The sequence below is a fragment of the Sycon ciliatum genome, chromosome 11 (genome assembly GCF_964019385.1).
Source record: "Sycon ciliatum chromosome 11, ocSycCili1.1, whole genome shotgun sequence".
Lineage (NCBI taxonomy): Eukaryota > Metazoa > Porifera > Calcarea > Leucosolenida > Sycettidae > Sycon > Sycon ciliatum.
The window spans coordinates 21,616,516-21,639,101 of NC_088653.1; the positions used below are offsets into that span (position 1 = coordinate 21,616,516).

Below are 22,586 nucleotides of genomic sequence, written 5' to 3' on the forward strand. Positions count from 1 at the left end.
CGGCGCCCGATCTTACTGTAGGGCTACTAGGGGCCTGGTGCGCGGCGGCCTACATGCAGCCAGGCACTTCCGTACGTACAGCCTGTCAAGTGTCATTTGTAAAGTTTTCATCCTTTATGTTGAAAGAAGTTTTGTTTTTTCACGGCTGAGCGTAGCGAAAGAGTGCAAAAAACGTATTTTTCACTCACAAAATATTTTCGTGCATTTGCTCTTGTTCTGCGCAACTCCGTTGAACCTGCCATCGTGGTCTTTGTTTTTCCTCGTGGTAGTTGAAGTTGCCCGCCCACCCACCCTGGTTTCATGGGAGTCGTCCGCTGTTCTTCTTGACAATCTATACCTTATGATTATGATATACACCGGTTATTACATACCATTTCTTGCTATATCTTTTCTTGGGTCCGACTGGCAGCGGGGCAGGAATTAATGAAATAGAAAGGTTTTTTGGCCGAAAGGCGTGTTTTTCCTCTAGACCGGTTGAGCGGTCGCGGCTAGGAATGTAGGGAGTCATTGTTTTTCAGGCGCTCCCCTGCTGCCCAGTCACCCATGCTCACCACCGGCCATGCTGTTCACTGGATTTCACGGCTTTTTCTCCCGCTTGCTGGCGGTTCTTTGATGGATTTAGATATTTTTCGGCTATTTATCTATTATGTGGCTGCGAGTGTGGTTTTTTGCTTCTACTCATTTTCTGGAAAACCACCACGGTGGTGAGTGTGATTGCTCTGGTAGACCACTACCCCATGTACTGAACAGTCGCTTTGTGAGTGAAAATTGATATGTATATAATACAACCCACCAGTACGCTTGTACGTGAAATACAAACTGACATACAAACCGAGGCGAAGCCGATGTTTGTATGTCGGTTTATATTTCACATACGAGGTGATTCGCAATTTTTGGACATGTCGCAATTTTTGGACAAATCAGTTAAATATGGAAGTAGAGTCCCCCTGAGTCGTTGTCCTTTCCTTGGTGGACAAATCTTTGACAAGAGTGTCTTCGTGTGGTCCTCAAGTTTCTTCGTGCCAATTTTTAGCGGTGAAGGCCGTTTCTTTCTGGGCGTTTTCTTTATTATTCTTAGGTAATGTAATGAGTAATTTTGAAAATTTCGATTAAATAATATATGATTGAGGATTCCGTTGACTCTACGTCGCATAACGGAGAGAATGTCGACATGGGGGATGTTGTATCCCTTCCATCAACTCCAGGGACTACGTATTCCAGCTCAAATCCGCCTGGAAGAGTCTCCTCGCCTTCTCAACCGGTGCGTTTGTGGAGGGGTTCTGGTCAGGAGAAATCTCTTTTAGCAGTGCGAGCGTTCCACTCACCTGGCACCAGTGAACACTTCCTAACCAAGAAGGACGCAGCGGCTAGTTACGGAGCTAGCCCTCCACTCTTTGCGAAATATGAGAAGGAGATGGGCCACACTGGAGTGCTCTCCTCTGTTCTTGAATATGACGTCCATGAAAACCCTTGAGTGACCCTTTAAATTGTGTGTCACATTGAAAAGCCTTGAAAAGCTTGCTATGAACGGCCTGTCATTAGAACTCATATCAGCTGGTCTCATAGGCATAGCCTTACCCCATGTTCATGTCCTGTGCAAGTTTTACTCGTTCACACCATTGCAGACTGCTGCTAGATGCTATTTAATTTAGTTGTCCAATAATTGCTCGCATTGAAAAAGCAGTAGGAAAAGACACCTTCAATCAGGTCAAGTTGTGGCCGCATGCTTCAACTCTATGCCTTCAGGTGTGTGTGGTGGTGGTAAAGCATAAGTGTGCCAGTAGAAAGGCAAGAAAGAAATTTAATTTATCTTACAAACCAACATAATGGGGTGCTATTTAATTTGAGTGTCCAAAAATAGCAAATGACCTCGTACAAGCGTACTGTTGGGATGTATTATACTTATGCTGACCTTCATACAAACTGACAGTCAACTTCTTCCTGTTTCAGTTCGCAACTGCAGAAAACGACCATTGCAAATATGAGCTCACTTGAGGCTCGTCCGTGCTTTTCTCATCATGAAAATAATGAGAAAGTTTCAAGTCTGCGCAGTGGTGACCTGCAGAGCTTCGTCCTAAAAGTGGTCCAAATCCGAATTTTCTGGGGTGACGACCTTGGAGAAGACGCGCGCACCAAAACAAGAAGTAAAACTCGCAAACATAGCTGCTAAGCACGCATTCCATTTCTGTCACCGTTGTGGTCAGTTTGCGTTTTGCTGCTTCTACTTCTAGTACATTCTTTCGCAATGAGTGACGAGCTTCCCCGAAAACGAGTGTTTGGGTGTGTCACCTACGATGAGCAAACGGAGCGCTCAGGGTGTCCCCAAGAACACGCGCTATTCTACTGAGTACTGGTTGCGAATACTTGATCAGTTTTGTTTGAGTGGAGACCAGCCGTTTGGTGTCGTCGATTTCAAGACAGTCACGAGCGAAAAGCTTTGTGATATCCTCTCGTCATTCTACGCGAATGTGAAGAAGAAGGATGGCTCCGGGTTTGCGAAAAACAGTCTTCAATCTGCCCGTGGTGCGATTCAGCGGCACATCTCGTCATTCTCGCGGCAGATCAACATATTTACCGATCCTGCGTGCTGGCGTCATCCGCGATGAGTTTCAGCTGTCGGCTATCAAGCGCTACTTATCCAAACTGCATCCGGACGAGAATCGTTTGTTCCAGCGAGCTTTGTCAGGTGAGATGTCTGCTGCTGCCAATTGCTGGTTCATGAAAATGCCTCTTTCACACAATATCTTATCTGGCATGATGAAGCGCTTGTCCTCGGATGCTCTTTTGTCAATGCAGTATACGAATCACTGTGTTAGAGCAACATCAATTACCAACATGAAAAAAATGTGGTGTGGATGATAGGAGAATTTGTTCTGTTTCTGGTCATCGCAATGTTCAGTCTCTTACTGCTTATGATAGGCCCAGCCTAACAGAGTCGTGCTCTATGGCTGAAGCTATTGATCTGAGATTGCCTGTAGCTGATAAATCAAACCATGCTGTGCAGTCATCCACACCCGCTGTCACTGTTCAGAGCCATTCATCTGCTGTTCAGAGCTCTGCTTCTACCGTATCTCCTTATCTGAATGCTGCTTCCACAACCTTCAAGCACAGTTCTATTGTGTTCAATATTCACGCTGAGTGTGCTGTTGAGGCTCGCAAGAAACTGAAGCGCAAGCATTCTGCTAAATAATTATCTTGCTGCTAGGCGCCTAGCTTCCTCTAAAGCTGATTTTCCTGTTGGCATGTAGGCATGGTTATTCTACTCATGACATAATGTGATAATAATTCTTCTCGATCTCTAAAAAGGAGTTTGTATGGTGGTGGTCTATATGGAGTTTGTATGAGGTTGATATGAGGTTTATATGCCCAATATAAACCGCCAGCATGATGGGCAAGTTGACTGGAAGTTTGTATGAAAGGTCAGCATAAGATGCTGGACTGTGTTCATTCTTGATGACATACAATCTTTGTAACAGTAATAATGACGTCACATGTACAAATATCTGATGATGTCACCGGTACAACATTTTGAAAATTGCTGTTGTCTGGAAGTGGTGCACCCCCCTGGAAGGGGAGCCAAGCACGCCCCTGTTGTGTGTGTGGTGTGTGTGTATGTGTGTGTGTGTGTGTGTGTGTGTGTGTGTGTGTTTGTGAGCGCTGGTTCCGCAGTGCCGGAGGTTTGGCGGTCCACAAGTGCCCCAACTCCCGGATGCTCTCCGCGACATCGTCTCGGGCTCCGTGCCGGGCGGCGGTGTCTACCATTGCTGCTCAGGCGACTCCTCCGCCGCCGCATGTGCGGCTCACCCTCTCATGCTGCAAGGCCCACTGTGGGGCCTGTGGACGGTGCTGCCGCACTACTCGTGGATTCCAAATCCATAGCTGCCGAAGATGGCTCTCTCGTCGTGCCGATTGAACATGGTCCCTGATCTCTCGGCAGACTGCCGACTTTCTGCCGTCGTGCGTCGTTTCCATGCTGTCGGCCCCGCGAGGGGACACGTGACCGTAATGGCAGTGTTTACCAGGACCAGGACCAGGTGTGTGTTTGTGTGTGTGTGTGTGTGTGTGATGTCTAGATCATGTCGGCAGGATGGCTGACTCGCGAGCACCGAAAAAATTGCTCTTCGGCGAGGTGCCTAATGGGGAAGATCAAGGTCAAGGTCAAGGTCAAGGTCAAGGTGTGTGATGCTATTGTTGAAGTTTATTTATATGTCTATGTGTGAGTAGTCTGTACATGTTACACACTGCTGCCAAATAATTTCCCCCCAAAAGGCTGGCCACATGGTGCGAATTTTTCTCCTCGGTAATTTTTTTACAGGGAATTCAAAATATCGCCTAAAACACCATGAAAATTCACTTCGTTGCCATGGTCACCCCAGAGTTGTCATGAATTTTGTACTGATGAGTGTGGTCGCACACCGACTACATGCATGTACAGACTGTCAGTGTGTCAGTGTACATGCCATCCAGCCTGATCCAGGCATGTTACTTTGCACTGCCACAGCCAAGCGCTAGCCTTTTTAGAAGCAAATGTACAGTGATTTGTGCCTTCAGTTGCGCTGAAAAGTGAAAGTACAGGACTTCTGCATAGGAAAGTAATGATCTCCGACATTTTGGTTGCTTTTCGGACGTTTCCCTTTTCGGACCGGTTTTCGGAAGAGCCTTCAAAAATCGGACACTGTCCGAAAAATCGGACGGTTTGGCAGCACTGCATGTATATGTCTTTGTGTTGGTGTTAGTGTGTGGGTGTCAACGTGTGCAGGGCATGTGTGCGTGGGGGGGGGGGGGGGTCTTAAGCTGTGTTCACAACTGGCACGTGGACGCGGCACGCTTTCGGTTCAAGCGTGTCAAAACCGGTGCTCAGGCTTTCACAAAAAAACCAGCGATCCGAGTCGCATTTAGCACATGCGACGCCTTCGAGTACTGATTGTTTGACGCCGCCGGTCAGGTGGCATGTACGCCGGTACGCGCCTGATACGCGCTGAAATTTCCAACATGTTGGAACTTCCATTTCGCCGCGTTTCCATACGCATGACACCCAAAAAGCCAGCAAAAATTCGCACAAACGCGTTGTTTCACGCGTACCATATTTCCCCCGAATGCAAGTCACACCTTTTAACACTATACTTGAAAAACAAAGAAGGCGGCGGTGCGACTTACAATCCAGTGTGAATTCATACTCATATGAATGTATTGATAAAATGAATTTTGTTTCAGACCTAAAACTGGGTTGCAACTTATAATCAAGTGTGACTTATAATCAAGTGTGACTTATAATCAAGTGTGACTTATAATCAAGTGCGACTTATAATCAAGTGCGACTTATAATCAAGTGCGACTTATAATCAAGTGCGACTTATAATTAAGTGCGACTTATAATCAAGTGCGACTTATAATCAAGTGCGACTTATAATCAAGTGCGACTTATAATCAAGTGCGACTTATAATCAAGTGTGACTTATAATCAGTTTCCTCTGAGACAAAAATGCGATAATACTCATAAAAAGGACACACTTCAGGCTCATTACAAACATCTTGAAAGTTTTTGTCTTCACAAGTATACTTTCAAGCCTTCTCATCAGGTGAAATACAGGCAAGGGAAAAGGAACAGGAACAGTGGATTAAATACAGTAAGAAGGTGGTAAAACAGCGCAAAAAGAAAGAAAGAAAGAAAGAAGATAGCTAAAGTAAACAGCGAAAATTGCAATAATGACACAAAGGTGCAAATGCGAGAAAACTCAATAAGCGCGACATGTAGTGCGACAACAAGAGACAACCACTGGACATACATGTAACTAACGAGGTTTTGACGACCTACCTAACAGCCTAAGTGTGAATTTGATTTGTTTCTGCTTGCAAAGGTTGGGTTTCCTTGTGTGGATGTATACAGCTTCCAAAACATTCAGCAATCTAGCACTGCGTACACGTGACACAATCGAAAAACAATCATCCGAATACACAGCACGACAATCAGGATGCTCAAACAAATGACTAGCAATGGACGACTCATACTTATCAGAACTAACATCAGAACAATCAGCATGTGCGGTGGACACATCCGATTTCACATGGCTAGTCGAGTGGACCCTAGCCGTTGCCTCTGTCTGTGCTTTAGTCGCTGCCATCGCCGTCGCCATCGCCGTCCTTCATCTACTCCACGGTGCGTGCGTTCACGGTGACGAAGGACGTCCTACCTACAGGCCAATTATCCAAGTTGATTTATCACTTCGAGTGTCGGCAATGTGAGAGCTGATATGTAGGTAGGACTCTTCAACATCTGGACGCACGCATCCGACAACACGCACCGCTACACCTTATTCCACAACACGCACGATCCACTCGACCACGGAGGGGACGTCCAGCAAAGAATCATCCTGGTACAAGATGGTCCAACGCAGCGGCATCAACACCAAGCAACGTCACCTCACAATTAACTAGACCACCAGAAAAACAACCGGACAAGACACCTACGTGCGTGGCAGTGACAGGAACCGCATCAACCAGAAGATTGACAAGATCGGCAACGGCGGCGATGGCAGCGACTAAAGCACAGACAGAGGCAACGGCTAGGGTCCACTCGACTAGCCATGTGAAATCGGATGTGTCCACCGCACATGCTGATTGTTCTGATGTTAGTTCTGATAAGTATGAGTCGTCCATTGCTAGTCATTTGTTTGAGCATCCTGATTGTCGTGCTGTGTATTCGGATGATTGTTTTTCGATTGTGTCACGTGTACGCAGTGCTAGATTGCTGAATGTTTTGGAAGCTGTATACATCCACACAAGGAAACCCAACCTTTGCAAGCAGAAACAAATCAAATTCACACTTAGGCTGTTAGGTAGGTCGTCAAAACCTCGTTAGTTACATGTATGTCCAGTGGTTGTCTCTTGTTGTCGCACTACATGTCGCGCTTATTGAGTTTTCTCGCATTTGCACCTTTGTGTCATTATTGCAATTTTCGCTGTTTACTTTAGCTATCTTCTTTCTTTCTTTCTTTCTTTTTGCGCTGTTTTACCACCTTCTTACTGTATTTAATCCACTGTTCCTGTTCCTTTTCCCTTGCCTGTATTTCACCTGATGAGAAGGCTTGAAAGTATACTTGTGAAGACAAAAACTTTCAAGATGTTTGTAATGAGCCTGAAGTGTGTCCTTTTTATGAGACTTATAATCAAGTGCGACTTATAATCAAGTGCGACTTATAATCAAGTGCGACTTATAATCAAGTGCGACTTATAATCAAGTGTGACTTATAATCAAGTGCGACTTATAATCAAGTGCGACTTATAATCAAGTGCGACTTATAATCAAGTGCGACTTATAATCAAGTGCGACTTATAATCAAGTGCGACTTATAATCAAGTGCGACTTAGAATCAAGTGCGACTTAGAATCAAGTGCGACTTATAATCAAGTGCGACTTATAATCAAGTGCGACTTATAATCAAGTGCAACTTATAATCAAGTATAATCAAGTGCGACTTATAATCAAGTGCGACTTATAATCAAGTGCGACTTATAATCAAGTGCAACTTATAATCAAGTATAATCAAGTGCGACTTATAATCAAGTGCGACTTATAATCAAGTGCGACTTATAATCAAGTGCAACTTATAATCAAGTGTGACTTATAATCAAGTGTGACTTATAATCAAGTGTGACTTATAATCAAGTGTGACTTATAATCAAGTGCGACTTATAATCAAGTGCGACTTATAATCAAGTGCGACTTATAATCAAGTGTGACTTATAATCAAGTGTGACTTATAATCAAGTGCGACTTATAATCAAGTGCGACTTATAATCAAGTGCGACTTATAATCAAGTGCGACTTATAATCAAGTGCGACTTATAATCAAGTGCGACTTAGAATCAAGTGCGACTTAGAATCAAGTGCGACTTATAATCAAGTGCGACTTATAATCAAGTGCGACTTATAATCAAGTGCGACTTATAATCAAGTGCGACTTATAATCAAGTGCGACTTATAATCAAGTGCGACTTATAATCAAGTGCGACTTATAATCAAGTGCGACTTAGAATCAAGTGCGACTTAGAATCAAGTGCGACTTATAATCAAGTGCGACTTATAATCAAGTGCGACTTATAATCAAGTGCAACTTATAATCAAGTATAATCAAGTGCGACTTATAATCAAGTGCGACTTATAATCAAGTGCGACTTATAATCAAGTGCAACTTATAATCAAGTATAATCAAGTGCGACTTATAATCAAGTGCGACTTATAATCAAGTGCGACTTATAATCAAGTGCAACTTATAATCAAGTGCGACTTATAATCAAGTGTGACTTATAATCAAGTGCGACTTATAATCAAGTGCGACTTATAATCAAGTGCGACTTATAATCAAGTGTGACTTATAATCAAGTGCGACTTATAATCAAGTGCGACTTATAATCAAGTGCGACTTATAATCAAGTGTGACTAATAATCAAGTACGACTGATAATCAAGTGTGACTTATAATCAAGTGTGACTTATAATCAAGTGTGACTTATGTTAGGTACCTCCTCCCGTACCTTTTCTAGCTGGCCTGCATGCACTTACGTACTCACCTTTTGTCTCCTTTTGTTCCGTTGGCCTGGGTAGCTACTTGCGCGCCTATATTTGCCATAGCTACCCAGGCCCTTTATCTTGCCGTTCAGACTTGATCTCTCTCTCTCTCTCTTTTCTCACTCGTCAATAATCACCATGTAGTCGTTTCGTTCGTCTTGGTCTCTTGTCTCGTCGTCTATAATAAATGTCGTTCCCACTAACTTGTTCCCGTTGTCAGTCGTCCTGTTTCGAACTCAACATTGGCGCCCGATTATTGAACGACCCACGACCCTGAGATCATCCCATGCCCAGCCCTCCTCAACCGCCATTCGTCTCGTCTATGTCAAATTGTCAACCTCGTCTCGTCCATGTCAGTCTCGTCTCTCCTACGCCAACCTCGTCTCGTCTCTATCAACCTCGTCTCTCCTACGCCAACCTTACCTCGTCTATTCTCGTTCAAGCCATGCAGGTCAGCTACCTTTCTCTCTTTCTTTTTTTTTTTGTATGCTTCTTCGTCAAATTTATTTTCGTGAATTTTTTTGTAGTGTGTGCGCGCGCGTGTGTTCGTAAAACATAACCAAGTTACGGGTCCGATCATGGTGAGCCACGCTCTAATTTTTGTATGTTTAGCAAAAGTGTAACTAGGCTGTATTAGCCGTGCAAAATACTAGTAATTCACGTTCCTCGTCAAACTCCAATAGTTATTACACACAATAAGTAGTACAGGAATGATGTGTACGAGTTCATTTTTAGTACAAACTTTCATGAGATCCATGCGCGCGTGCAGTATGTGTGTGTGTGTGTGTGTGTGTGTGTGTGTGTGTGTGTTTTCTCCTCCAGTTCATTTTTTAAAATCTTTTTCTCTCTTTTTTTTCTCTCCGCGAGGACGCGGGATTTTTTTTCATGGAGGGGTTGTATGTTAGGTACCTCCTCCCGTACCTTTTCTAGCTGGCCTGCATGCACTTACGTACTCACCTTTTGTCTCCTTTTGTTCCGTTGGCCTGGATAGCTACTTGCGCGCCCATATTTGCCATAGCTACCCAGGCCCTTTATCTTGCCGTTCAGACTTGATCTCTCTCTCTCTCTTTTCTCACTCGTCAATAATCACCATGTAGTCGTTTCGTTCGTCTTGGTCTCTTGTCTCGTCGTCTATAATAAATGTCGTTCCCACTAACTTGTTCCCGTTGTCAGTCGTCCTGTTTCGAACTCAACACTTATAATCAAGTGTGACTTATGATCAAGTGCGACTTATAATCAAGTGTGACTTATAATCAAGTGCGACTTATAATCAAGTGCGACTTATAATCAAGTGTGACTTATAATCAAGTGTGACTTGTAATCAAGTGTGACTTATAATCAAGTTGGACTTATAATCAAGTGTGACTTATAATCAAGTGTGACTTATAATCAAGTGTGACTTATAATCAAGTGTGACTTATAATCAAGTGCGACTTATAATCAAGTGTGACTTATAATCAAGTGTGACTTATAATCAAGTGTGACTTATAATCAAGTGTGACTTATAATCAAGTGTGACTTATAATCAAGTGCGACTTATAATCAAGTGTGACTTATAATCAAGTGCCACTTATAATCAAGTGTGACTTATAATCAAGTGCGACTTATAATCAAGTGTGACATATAATCAAGTGCGACTTATAATCAAGTGTGACTTATAATCAAGTGCGACTTATAATCAAGTGTGACTTATAATCAAGTGTGACTTATAATCAAGTGCGACTTATAATCAAGTGTGACTTATAATCAAGTGTGACTTATAATCAAGTGCGACTTATAATCAAGTGCGACTTATAATCAAGTGTGCCTTATAATCAAGTGTGACTTATAATCAAGTGTGACTTATAATCAAGTGCCACTTATAATCAAGTGTGACTTATAATCAAGTGCGACTTATAATCAAGTGTGACATATAATCAAGTGTGACTTATAGTCAAGTGTGACTTATAATCAAGTGCGACTTATAATCAAGTGTGACTTATAATCAAGTGCGACTTATTATCAAGTGCCACTTATAATCAAGTGTGACTTATAATCAAGTGTGACTTATAATCAAGTGTGGCTTATAATCAAGTGCGACTTATAATCGAGTGTGACTTATAATCAAGTGCGACTTACGATCAAGTGTGACATATAATCAAGTGCGACTTATAATCAAGTGTGCCTTATAATCAAGTGTGACTTATAATCAAGTGTGACTTATAATCAAGTGCGACTTATAATCAAGTGTGACTTATAATCAAGTGTGACTTATAATCAAGTGCGACTTATAATCAAGTGCGACTTATAATCAAGTGTGACTTATAATCAAGTGCGACTTATAATCAAGTGCGACTTATGATCAAGTGTGACTTATAATCAAGTGAGACTTATTATCAAGTGCGACTTATAATCAAGTGCGACTTATAATCAAGTGCGACTTATAAACAAGTGCGACTTATAATCAAGTGCGACTTATAATCAAGTGTGACTTATAATCAAGTGCGACTTATAATCAAGTGCGACTTATAATCAAGTGTGACTTATAATCAAGTGTGACATATAATCAAGTGTGACTTATAATTAAATAGGCGTCGAGGCGACAATAGTTTTAGAATTGCGATCAACAGAACGAGCTGAACCGACATTTCACAAAGGCTTTTATTGTATTCAAAAAACGAGTGGATACGAAGGCAGTGAAGAACATGGAAGAAAGAAAAAAATGTGATATGGAGAAAATGATGAACAAAAAATCGTACTTCGAACTAGTTTTCGCACAACACTCCTCAGGAAGCTACGTTGTACTAATGAAAAACAATCCAGAAAGATACTAATAAAGAGAAATGGAGTGAGAAGAAACAACACCTATGAAAATGATAATCCTAGCACTAAGGTAATAACAGGAAAAACTGCGAAAGCACTTAACGAACTTGTAAAGACTACTAGTATACTGTGACACAAGATATGACACCATGGCCAACCAGGGCCAAACAGACAGAACAAGCTGCTACTAGAACAATTTCAAACGAATAATGCTGTCCTTCTGGACACACAGATTAGGCTTATGAATACGTTGACAAACAGCTTCTAACACACTCAACTGCAACTTATAACCATGACGAGCACGGCACAAAACAGAAAAAGAAGAATCAGAATACACCTTGCAGCAATCAGGACGAGATACAAGATGCTTATACACTGATTGGCAAATGATAATGTTGGCAAAACTGTTGTCTACAGCCCCCACGCCGAAACATGAATTGATAGGGCCTGCTCGTTGTCCTGTCTTTTTGTGCTTACCATGGAAGGGCAAGAAGTCTGACAATGTGAGTCGTGAAGTTCGTGCGATCATCAAACAAACCTAGTATGCGGTACACTTCATACCCGTCTACACAACGATGCGTTCGTTCACGGTTTTGAAGGACGTCCTACCAACCCATCATTTAAGTCATGTAATCTACAACTTTGAATGCCGGAATTGTGCTAGCCGGTATGTTGGTAGGACTGTTCAGCACCTGAGCGAACGCATCAAGCAACACACTCCTTTACACATTATCCCACGTAGCGCACAACTGGAGCGTCCTACGCGGGGAAGACCCCGTAAACAACCACTACCTCCGCCAACACAGGACCTAGCGTCCCACTCGGCAAGTCCACCATTGGCTCCCGTGGCCATGACCAAGTCACTCCCTCCACCAGCGGAGGTGGATGTGGCTTTGGCGACGCCACGTGTGTTGCATGCAGACACGTTTGCGTCATCATCGCTTGCTGCATCACCGGCAGAGACGACAAAAATACCTACCTCAATATCAACGAGACCCAGAAGAACAACTGCGAATTACACCATGACCTATTTCAGTACGGAAGTACAGAGCCAACGGAATGCACAACAGGAGCGTGAGACAAGGGATGGGAGGAGACGGGACCTGATTGCTCCAAGGCAGGACGTCGTTGAGGAGGATTCGGCCAGTGAGTCCAGTGAGTCCGGTGAGTGTGAGAGCGAGAATGATTGTGTGAGTAAGAGTGGGTGCGAGCGTGTGTTTTCTAGTAGGAAGTCATCAGTGTATAAGCATCTTGTATCTCGTCCTGATTGCTGCAAGGTGTATTCTGATTCTTCTTTTTCTGTTTTGTGCCGTGCTCGTCATGGTTATAAGTTGCAGTTGAGTGTGTTAGAAGCTGTTTGTCAACGTATTCATAAGCCTAATCTGTGTGTCCAGAAGGACAGCATTATTCGTTTGAAATTGTTCTAGTAGCAGCTTGTTCTGTCTGTTTGGCCCTGGTTGGCCATGGTGTCATATCTTGTGTCACAGTATACTAGTAGTCTTTACAAGTTCGTTAAGTGCTTTCGCAGTTTTTCCTGTTATTACCTTAGTGCTAGGATTATCATTTTCATAGGTGTTGTTTCTTCTCACTCCATTTCTCTTTATTAGTATCTTTCTGGATTGTTTTTCATTAGTACAACGTAGCTTCCTGAGGAGTGTTGTGCGAAAACTAGTTCGAAGTACGATTTTTTGTTCATCATTTTCTCCATATCACATTTTTTCTTTCTTCCATGTTCTTCACTGCCTTCGTATCCACTCGTTTTTTGAATACAATAAAAGCCTTTGTGAAATGTCGGTTCAGCTCGTTCTGTTGATCGCAATTCTAAAACTTATAATTAAGTGCGACTTATAATCAAGTGCGATTTATAATCAAGTGTGACTTATAATCAAGTGCGACTTATAATCAAGTGTGACTTATAATCAAGTGCGACTTATTATCAAGTGTGACTTATAATCAAGTGTGACTTATGATCAAGTGCGACTTATAATCAAGTGCGACTTATAACCAAGTGTGACTTTTAATCAAGTGTGACTTATAATCAAGTGCGACTTATAATCAAGTGTGCCTTATAATCAAGTGTGACTTATAATCAAGTGTCACTTATAATCAAGTGTGACTTATAATCAAGTGTGACTTATAATCAAGTGCGACTTATAATCAAGTGTGACTTATAATCAAGTGCAACTTATAATCAAGTGTGACTTATAATCAAGTGTGACTTATAATCAAGTTTGACTTATAATCAAGTGTGACTTGTAATCAAGTGTGACTTATAATCAAGTGTGACTTATAATCAAGTGTGACTTATAATCAAGTGTGACTTATAATCAAGTGTGACTTATAATCAAGTTGGACTTATAATCAAGTGCGACTGATAATCAAGGGTGACTTATAATCAAGTGTGACTTATAATCAAGTGCGACTTATAATCAAGTGTGACTTATAATCAAGTGCAACTTATAATCAAGTGTGACTTATAATCAAGGGTGACTTATAATCAAGTGTGACTTATAATCAAGTGTGACTTATAATCAAGTGTGACTTATAATCAAGTGTGACATATGAGCCCGGATCAGCGAAAACCATCGTTTGTGTTTGATATCAAGTTGATCAAAAAGTGACGTTGAAGTCAAGAAAGAAAAGTCGCGGACCTAACAACTACCCACCACCTTTCTGTCTTTCTTGTCACTAGTACTAGTCTTTCTTTCCGCCTGACAAGCCCATGTTTGTTTGTTTGTCAGTGACTAGCTAGCTAGGCGAGCCCCAGGCAAGTGAGGAGACACGGCTGGGAAACCCCACATACCTATTCGCTTGGCTGGCGAATAGGTACGATCGCGGGGCGCGAGCATCGCACGCGCATCGATCGTCGTTGACGCCAATCACGACACAACATTGTTTGGTGATGACTGGGATGGCGATTGCTCATCAAGGGAGTCAGGTGAAAGCCGCAGAGCTCCAGAGGACGACTCTCTCCTGCCGCAAAGCGACTCGGCAAGGCTGCAGACTTCGTGTAGAAGAAAGCAGCGCTGATGAGAATGACGACGACTCCAGTGGATATTGTTGAGCGATGAACGACTCCTTCACTAGTAAGTTTATCGGATATCGACAGTGACGATGCAGAGCAAAGGCGTCTCGATTCACGACTGGAAGAGCAACGAGAGCTAGCGCCAGACAAGATCTGCTTCGTTGGCTTGGACACTGAGGAACGTTACTTGAAACATTTATTTGGTCCATGCAGCAGCTCCCAAAATAATTCAAAAAAATATGTTCCTGTAGGGTCAGGTAACCGTTGAATGTATCTGCACCTAGTACGTACCTCATGCTCATGAGCCTGTGTGCCAAGTAGTCACAGCTGCTGTGATTGCACTCCGTGTGTGCAGATATGTTTTCATGGAAGTGAAGGGCTTGGAGAGCATCAGTACAGAGCCTGGCGTGGATGCAATATCAGCCCCTGGAACATGGCCATATGCCGTTAGCTGCGCGATAGTCAGTGAAGCCAATGATTTACTTGGACGAGCCAGTGTCTGAGTACACCCCCAAGGACTATAAAATTCCTCCTTGTTAGCCGGCTGAGTGATGGCAATGCCTAACAGGATCAGACACATACCAAAGCTCATACTTGCATCCTACACAGAAATGCCACTTCCAACATTTGTACAGAGATGTGGTGTACCGCATTTTTTGGTCACTTACGGTGCTGTGATTGATCTAAAATTTCTTGAGACTGGTTATCAGTGGCTGTGGATCAATTTGGAGCACAAAAATATTTTTCGAAAATTTTGCACATGTGATGGTTTTTGCTGATCCAGGCTCATATAATCAAGTGCGACTTATAATCAAGTGTGACTTATAATCAAGTGTCACTTATAATCAAGTGTGACTTATAATCAAGTGCCACTTATAATCAAGTGTGACCTATAATCAAGTGTGACTTATAATCATGTGCGACTTATTATCAAGTGCGACTTATAATCAAGTGCGACTTATAATCAAGTGCGACTTATAATCAAGTGCGACTTAAAATCAAGTGTGACTTATAATCAAGTGTCACTTATAATCAAGTGTCACTTATAATCAAGTGCGACTTATAATCAAGTGCGACTTATAATCAAGTGTGACTTATAATCATGTGCGACTTATTATCAAGTGCGACTTATAATCAAGTGCGACTTATAATCAAGTGCGACTACTAATCAAGTGCGACTACTAATCAAGTGCGACTACTAATCAAGTGCGACTTATAATCAAGTGCGACTTATAATCAAGTGTCACTTATAATCAAGTGTGACTTATAATGAAGTGTGACTTATAATCAAGTTGGACTTATAATCAAGTTGGACTTACAATCAAGTTGGACTTATAATCAAGTGTGACTTATAATCAAGTGTGACTTATAATCAAGTGCGACTTATAATCAAGTGCGACATATAATCAAGTGCGACTTATAATCAAGTGTGACTTATAATCATGTGCGACTTATTATCAAGTGCGACTTATAATCAAGTGCGACTTATAATCAAGTGCGACTTATAATCGAGTGCGACTTATAATCAAGTGCGACTTATAATCAAGTGCGACAATCAAGTGTGACTTATAATCAAGTGCGACTTATAATCAAGTGTGACTTATAATCAAGTGCGACTTATTATCAAGTGCGACTTATAATCAAGTGCGACTTGTAATCAAGTGTGACTTATAATCAAGTGCGACTTATAATCGAGTGTGCCTTATAATCAAGTGTGACTTATAATCAAGTGTGACTTATAATCAAGTGTGACTTATAATCAAGTGTGACTTATAATAAAGTGTGACTTATAATAAAGTGTGACTTATAATCAAGTGCGACTTATAATCAAGTGCGACTTATAATCAAGTGCGACTTATAATCAAGTGTGACTTATAATCAAGTGTGACTTATAATCAAGTGCGACTTATAATCAAGTGTGACTTAAAATCAAGTGTGACTTATAATCAAGTGTCACTTATAATCAAGTGTCACTTATAATCAAGTGCGACTTATAATCAAGTGCGACTTATAATCAAGTGTGACTTATAATCATGTGCGACTTATTATCAAGTGCGACTTATAATCAAGTGCGACTTATAATTAAGTGCGACTACTAATCAAGTGCGACTACTAATCAAGTGCGACTTATAATCAAGTGCGACTTATAATCAAGTGTGACTTGTAATCAAGTGTGACTTATAATGAAATGTGACTTATAATCAAGTTGGACTTATAATCAAGTTGGACTTATAATCAAGTTGGACTTATAATCAAGTGTGACTTATAATCAAGTGTGACTTATAATCAAGTGCGACTTATAATCAAGTGCGACATATAATCAAGTGCGACTTATAATCAAGTGCGACTTAAAATCAAGTGCGACTTATAATCAAGTGCGACTTATAATCAAGTGCGACTTATAATCAAGTGCGACTTATAATCAAGTGTGACTTATAATCAAGTGTGACTTATAATCAAGTGTGACTTATAATCAAGTGTGACTTATAATCAAGTGTGACTTATAATCAAGTGTGACTTATAATCAAGTGTGACTTAAAACCAAGTGGGACTTATAATCAAGTGGGACTTATAATCAAGTGCGACTTATAATCAAGTGCGACTTATAATCAAGTGCGACTTATAATCATGTGCGACTTATAATCATGTGCGACTTATAATCATGTGCGACTTATAATCAAGTGCGACTTATAATCAAGTGCGACTTATAATCAAGTGTGACTTATAATCAAGTGTGACTTATAATCAAGTGTGACTTATAATCAAGTGCGACTTATAATCAAGTGTGACTTATAATCAAGTGCGACTTATAATCAAGTGCGACTTATAGTCAAGTGCGACTTATAATCAAGTGTGACTTATAATCAAGTGCGACTTATAATCAAGTGTGACTTATAATCAAGTGTGACTTATAATCAAGTGCGACTTATAATCAAGTGCAACTTATAATCAAGTGCGACTTATAATCAAGTGCGACTTATAATCAAGTGTGACTTATAATCAAGTGTGACTTATAATCAAGTGTGACTTATAATCAAGTGTGACTTATCATCAAGTGCGACTTATGATCAAGTGCGACTTATAATCAAGTGCGACTTATAATCAAGTGCGACTTATAATGAAGTGCGACTTATAATCAAGTGCGACTTATAATCAAGTGTGACTTATAATCAAGTGCGACTTATAATCAAGTGCGACTTATAATCAAGTGCGACTTATAATCAAGTGTGACTTATAATCAAGTGCGACTTATAATCAAGTGCGACTTATGATCAAGTGCGACTTATAATCAAGTGTGACTTAGAATCAAGTGTGACTTAGAATCAAGTGCGACTTATAATCAAGTGCGACTTATAATCAAGTGGGACTAATAATCAAGTGTGACTTATAATCAAGTGCGACTTATAATCAAGTGCGACTTATAATCAAGTGCGACTTATAATCAAGTGCGACTTATAATCAAGTGCCACATATAATCAAGTGTGACTTATAATCAAGTGTGACTTATAATCAAGTGCGACTTATAATCAAGTGCGACTTATAATCAAGTGCGACTTATCATCAAGTGTGACTTATAATCAAGTGTGACTTATAATCAAGTGTGACTTATAATCAAGTGTGACTTATAATCAAGTGCGACTTATAATCAAGTGCGACTTATAATCAAGTGCGACTTATAATCAAGTGCGACTTATAATCAAGTGTGACTTATAATCAAGTGTCACTTATAGTCAAGTGTGACTTATAATCAAGTGTGACTTATAATCAAGTGCGACTTATAATCAAGTGCGACTTATAATCAAGTGCGACTTATAATCAAGTGTGACTTATAATCAAGTGTGACTTATAATCAAGTGTGACTTATAATCAAGTGTCACTTATAATCAAGTGTCACTTATAATCAAGTGCGACTTATAATCAAGTGTGACCTATAATGAAGTGTGACTTATAATCATGTTACTTATTATCAAGTGCGACTTACAATCAAGTGCGACTGATAATCAAGTGCGACTTATAATCAAGTGCGACTTATATTCAAGTGCCACTTATAATCAAGTGCGACTTATTATCAAGTGCGACTTATAATCAAGTGCGACTTATTATCAAGTGCGACTTATAATCAAGTGCGACTTATAATCAAGTGCGACTTATAATCAAGTGCGACTTATAATCAAGTGTGACTTATAATCAAGTGCGACTTATAATCAAGTGTCACTTATAATCAAGTGTCACTTATAATCAAGTGCGACTTATAATCAAGTGTGACCTATAATGAAGTGTGACTTATAATCATGTGTTACTTATTATCAAGTGCGACTTACAATCAAGTGCGACTTATAATCAAGTGCGACTTATAATCAAGTGCGACTTATAATCAAGTGCGACTTATAATCAAGTGCGACTTATTATCAAGTGCGACTTAAAATCAAGTGCGACTTATAATCAAGTGCGACTTATAATCAAGTGCGACTTATAATCAAGTGCGACTTATAATCAAGTGTGACTTATAATCAAGTGTGACTTATAATCAAGTGTGACTTATAATCAAGTGTGACTTATAATCAAGTGTGACTTATAATCAAGTGTGACTTATAATCAAGTGTGACTTAAAACCAAGTGGGACTTATAATCAAGTGGGACTTATAATCAAGTGCGACTTATAATCAAGTGCGACTTATAATCAAGTGCGACTTATAATCATGTGCGACTTATAATCATGTGCGACTTATAATCATGTGCGACTTATAATCAAGTGCGACTTATAATCAAGTGCGACTTATAATCAAGTGTGACTTATAATCAAGTGTGACTTATAATCAAGTGTGACTTATAATCAAGTGCGACTTATAATCAAGTGTGACTTATAATCAAGTGCGACTTATAATCAAGTGCGACTTATAGTCAAGTGCGACTTATAATCAAGTGTGACTTATAATCAAGTGCGACTTATAATCAAGTGTGACTTATAATCAAGTGTGACTTATAATCAAGTGCGACTTATAATCAAGTGCGACTTATAATCAAGTGCGACTTATAATCAAGTGCGACTTATAATCAAGTGTGACTTATAATCAAGTGTGACTTATAATCAAGTGTGACTTATAATCAAGTGTGACTTATCATCAAGTGCGACTTATGATCAAGTGCGACTTATAATCAAGTGCGACTTATAATCAAGTGCGACTTATAATGAAGTGCGACTTATAATCAAGTGCGACTTTTAATCAAGTGTGACTTATAATCAAGTGCGACTTATAATCAAGTGCGACTTATAATCAAGTGCGACTTATAATCAAGTGTGACTTATAATCAAGTGCGACTTATAATCAAGTGCGACTTATGATCAAGTGCGACTTATAATCAAGTGTGACTTAGAATCAAGTGTGACTTAGAATCAAGTGCGACTTATAATCAAGTGCGACTTATAATCAAGTGGGACTAATAATCAAGTGTGACTTATAATCAAGTGCGACTTATAATCAAGTGCGACTTATAATCAAGTGCGACTTATAATCAAGTGCGACTTATAATCAAGTGCCACATATAATCAAGTGTGACTTATAATCAAGTGTGACTTATAATCAAGTGCGACTTATAATCAAGTGCGACTTATAATCAAGTGCGACTTATCATCAAGTGTGACTTATAATCAAGTGTGACTTATAATCAAGTGTGACTTATAATCAAGTGTGACTTATAATCAAGTGCGACTTATAATCAAGTGCGACTTATAATCAAGTGCGACTTATAATCAAGTGCGACTTATAATCAAGTGTGACTTATAATCAAGTGTCACTTATAGTCAAGTGTGACTTATAATCAAGTGTGACTTATAATCAAGTGCGACTTATAATCAAGTGCGACTTATAATCAAGTGCGACTTATAATCAAGTGTGACTTATAATCAAGTGTGACTTATAATCAAGTGTGACTTATAATCAAGTGTCACTTATAATCAAGTGTCACTTATAATCAAGTGCGACTTATAATCAAGTGTGACCTATAATGAAGTGTGACTTATAATCATGTTACTTATTATCAAGTGCGACTTACAATCAAGTGCGACTGATAATCAAGTGCGACTTATAATCAAGTGCGACTTATATTCAAGTGCCACTTATAATCAAGTGCGACTTATTATCAAGTGCGACTTATAATCAAGTGCGACTTATTATCAAGTGCGACTTATAATCAAGTGCGACTTATAATCAAGTGCGACTTATAATCAAGTGCGACTTATAATCAAGTGTGACTTATAATCAAGTGCGACTTATAATCAAGTGTCACTTATAATCAAGTGTCACTTATAATCAAGTGCGACTTATAATCAAGTGTGACCTATAATGAAGTGTGACTTATAATCATGTGTTACTTATTATCAAGTGCGACTTACAATCAAGTGCGACTTATAATCAAGTGCGACTTATAATCAAGTGCGACTTATAATCAAGTGCGACTTATAATCAAGTGCGACTTATTATCAAGTGCGACTTATAATCAAGTGCGACTTATAATCAAGTGTGACTTATAATCAAGTGTGACTTATCATCAAGTGCGACTTATAATCAAGTGCGACTTATTATCAAGTGCGACTTATAATCAAGTGCGACTTTTAATCAAGTGCGACTTATAATCAAGTGTGACTTATATTCAAGTGTGCCTTATAATCAAGTGTGACTTATAATCAAGTGTGCTTTATAATCAAGTGTGACTTATAATCAAGTGTGACTTATAATCAAGTGCGAATTATAATCAAGTGTGACTTATAATCAAGTGTGACTTATAATCAAGCGCGACTTCTATTCAAGCGCGACTTATAATCAAGCGCGACTTATAATCAAGTGTGACTTATAATCAAGTGTGCTTTAAATCAAGTGTGACTTATAATCAAGTGTGACTTATAATCAAGTGTGACTTATAATCAAGTGTGACTTATAATCAAGTGTGACTTATAATCAAGTGTGACTAATAATCAAGTGTGACTTATAATCAAGTGTGACTTATAATCAAGTGTGACTTATAATCAAGTGTGACTTATAATCAAGTGTGACTTATAATCAAGTGTGACTTATAATCAAGTGTGACTTATAATCAAGTGTGACTTATAATCAAGTGTGCTTTATAATCAAGTGTGGCTTTTAATCAAGTGTGCTTTATAATCAAGTGTGGCTTATAATCAAGTGTGACTTATAATCAAGTGTGCTTTATAATCAAGTTTGACTTATAATCAAGTGTGACTTATAATCAAGTGTGACTTATAATCAAGTGGGACTTATAATCAAGTGGGACTTATAATCAAGTGGGACTTATAATCAAGGTCGACTTATAATCAAGTGTGACTTATAATTAAGTGTGACTTATAATCAAATGTGACTTATAATCAAGTGCGACTTATAATCAAGTGCGACTTATAATCAAGTGTGACTTATAATCAAGTGTCACTTATAATCAAGTGCGAAGAAGGGCTGAGGCTTCCTGCAGCTTCATCTGTGAAAAGAATTCGGGTGGACACACCCATTCCCATAGCGCTGCACATCACATCCGAACCAGTTCCGTTATTTTTACAACGTTTCGGCACTTGGCCATCGTCAGGTAATAACAATGAATACCGTGGAAGCCACACAAGAGCAGTATATACGCAGAGTGTAGCGCCAAAAAAGATGCGAATTATGTCACCTAGTATGCAAAAGGGGGGGACAGAGAGAGAGAAAAGGCGCAACTAGCACATCACGGAGGAGAAGCAGCAGAAGTTAGCGCGCATTGTGCTCTGTGAATGGCGTTACGCAGAGTGTAGCGCCAAAAAATATAATGATGCGAGTTATGTCACCTCTATACAGAGGGGGGGAGAGAGAAGGTGCAACTGTGCACATCACGGAGAAGAAGAGCGCGCCGTTGTACTCTACGAAGTGAGGGTACATGCCAAATAATTATGGCGTTAATTCTAGCACAGGAGGGGAGCACGGAGCCCCATGAGTCAATGCACTATGAGGTTAAACTTCCATGCCAAACTGTTACCACCAGGGACGCGACGAGGCATCAGGAACAGAATGGATTTGAGTGACCCGCCTCATATTATAATTATTCAGTGATATTGAAGTAGCAGCAGGGGAAGCTGAGAAAATTCACAACAAATCCCATCCGGTGCTTATGTTCACATGGGGCTTGGCATCACGAATCTCAATCGCCTCGC

The 22,586-nt window shown here is 40.1% G+C and overlaps 1 protein-coding gene across 1 annotated transcript in view; it reads left to right on the forward strand.

Moving 5' to 3' along the window:
* The window catches only part of LOC135827176 (uncharacterized), a 9,996-nt gene extending 6,806 nt beyond the window's left edge, over positions 1-3,190 (forward strand). Inside the window, exon 3 of the mRNA XM_065339703.1 lies at positions 2,900-3,190. Within this exon, the coding sequence (XP_065195775.1) occupies positions 2,900-3,190 (291 nt within the window). The remainder of the gene's footprint in view (positions 1-2,899) is intronic.
* The last annotated feature ends 19,396 nt before the right edge of the window (positions 3,191-22,586 follow it).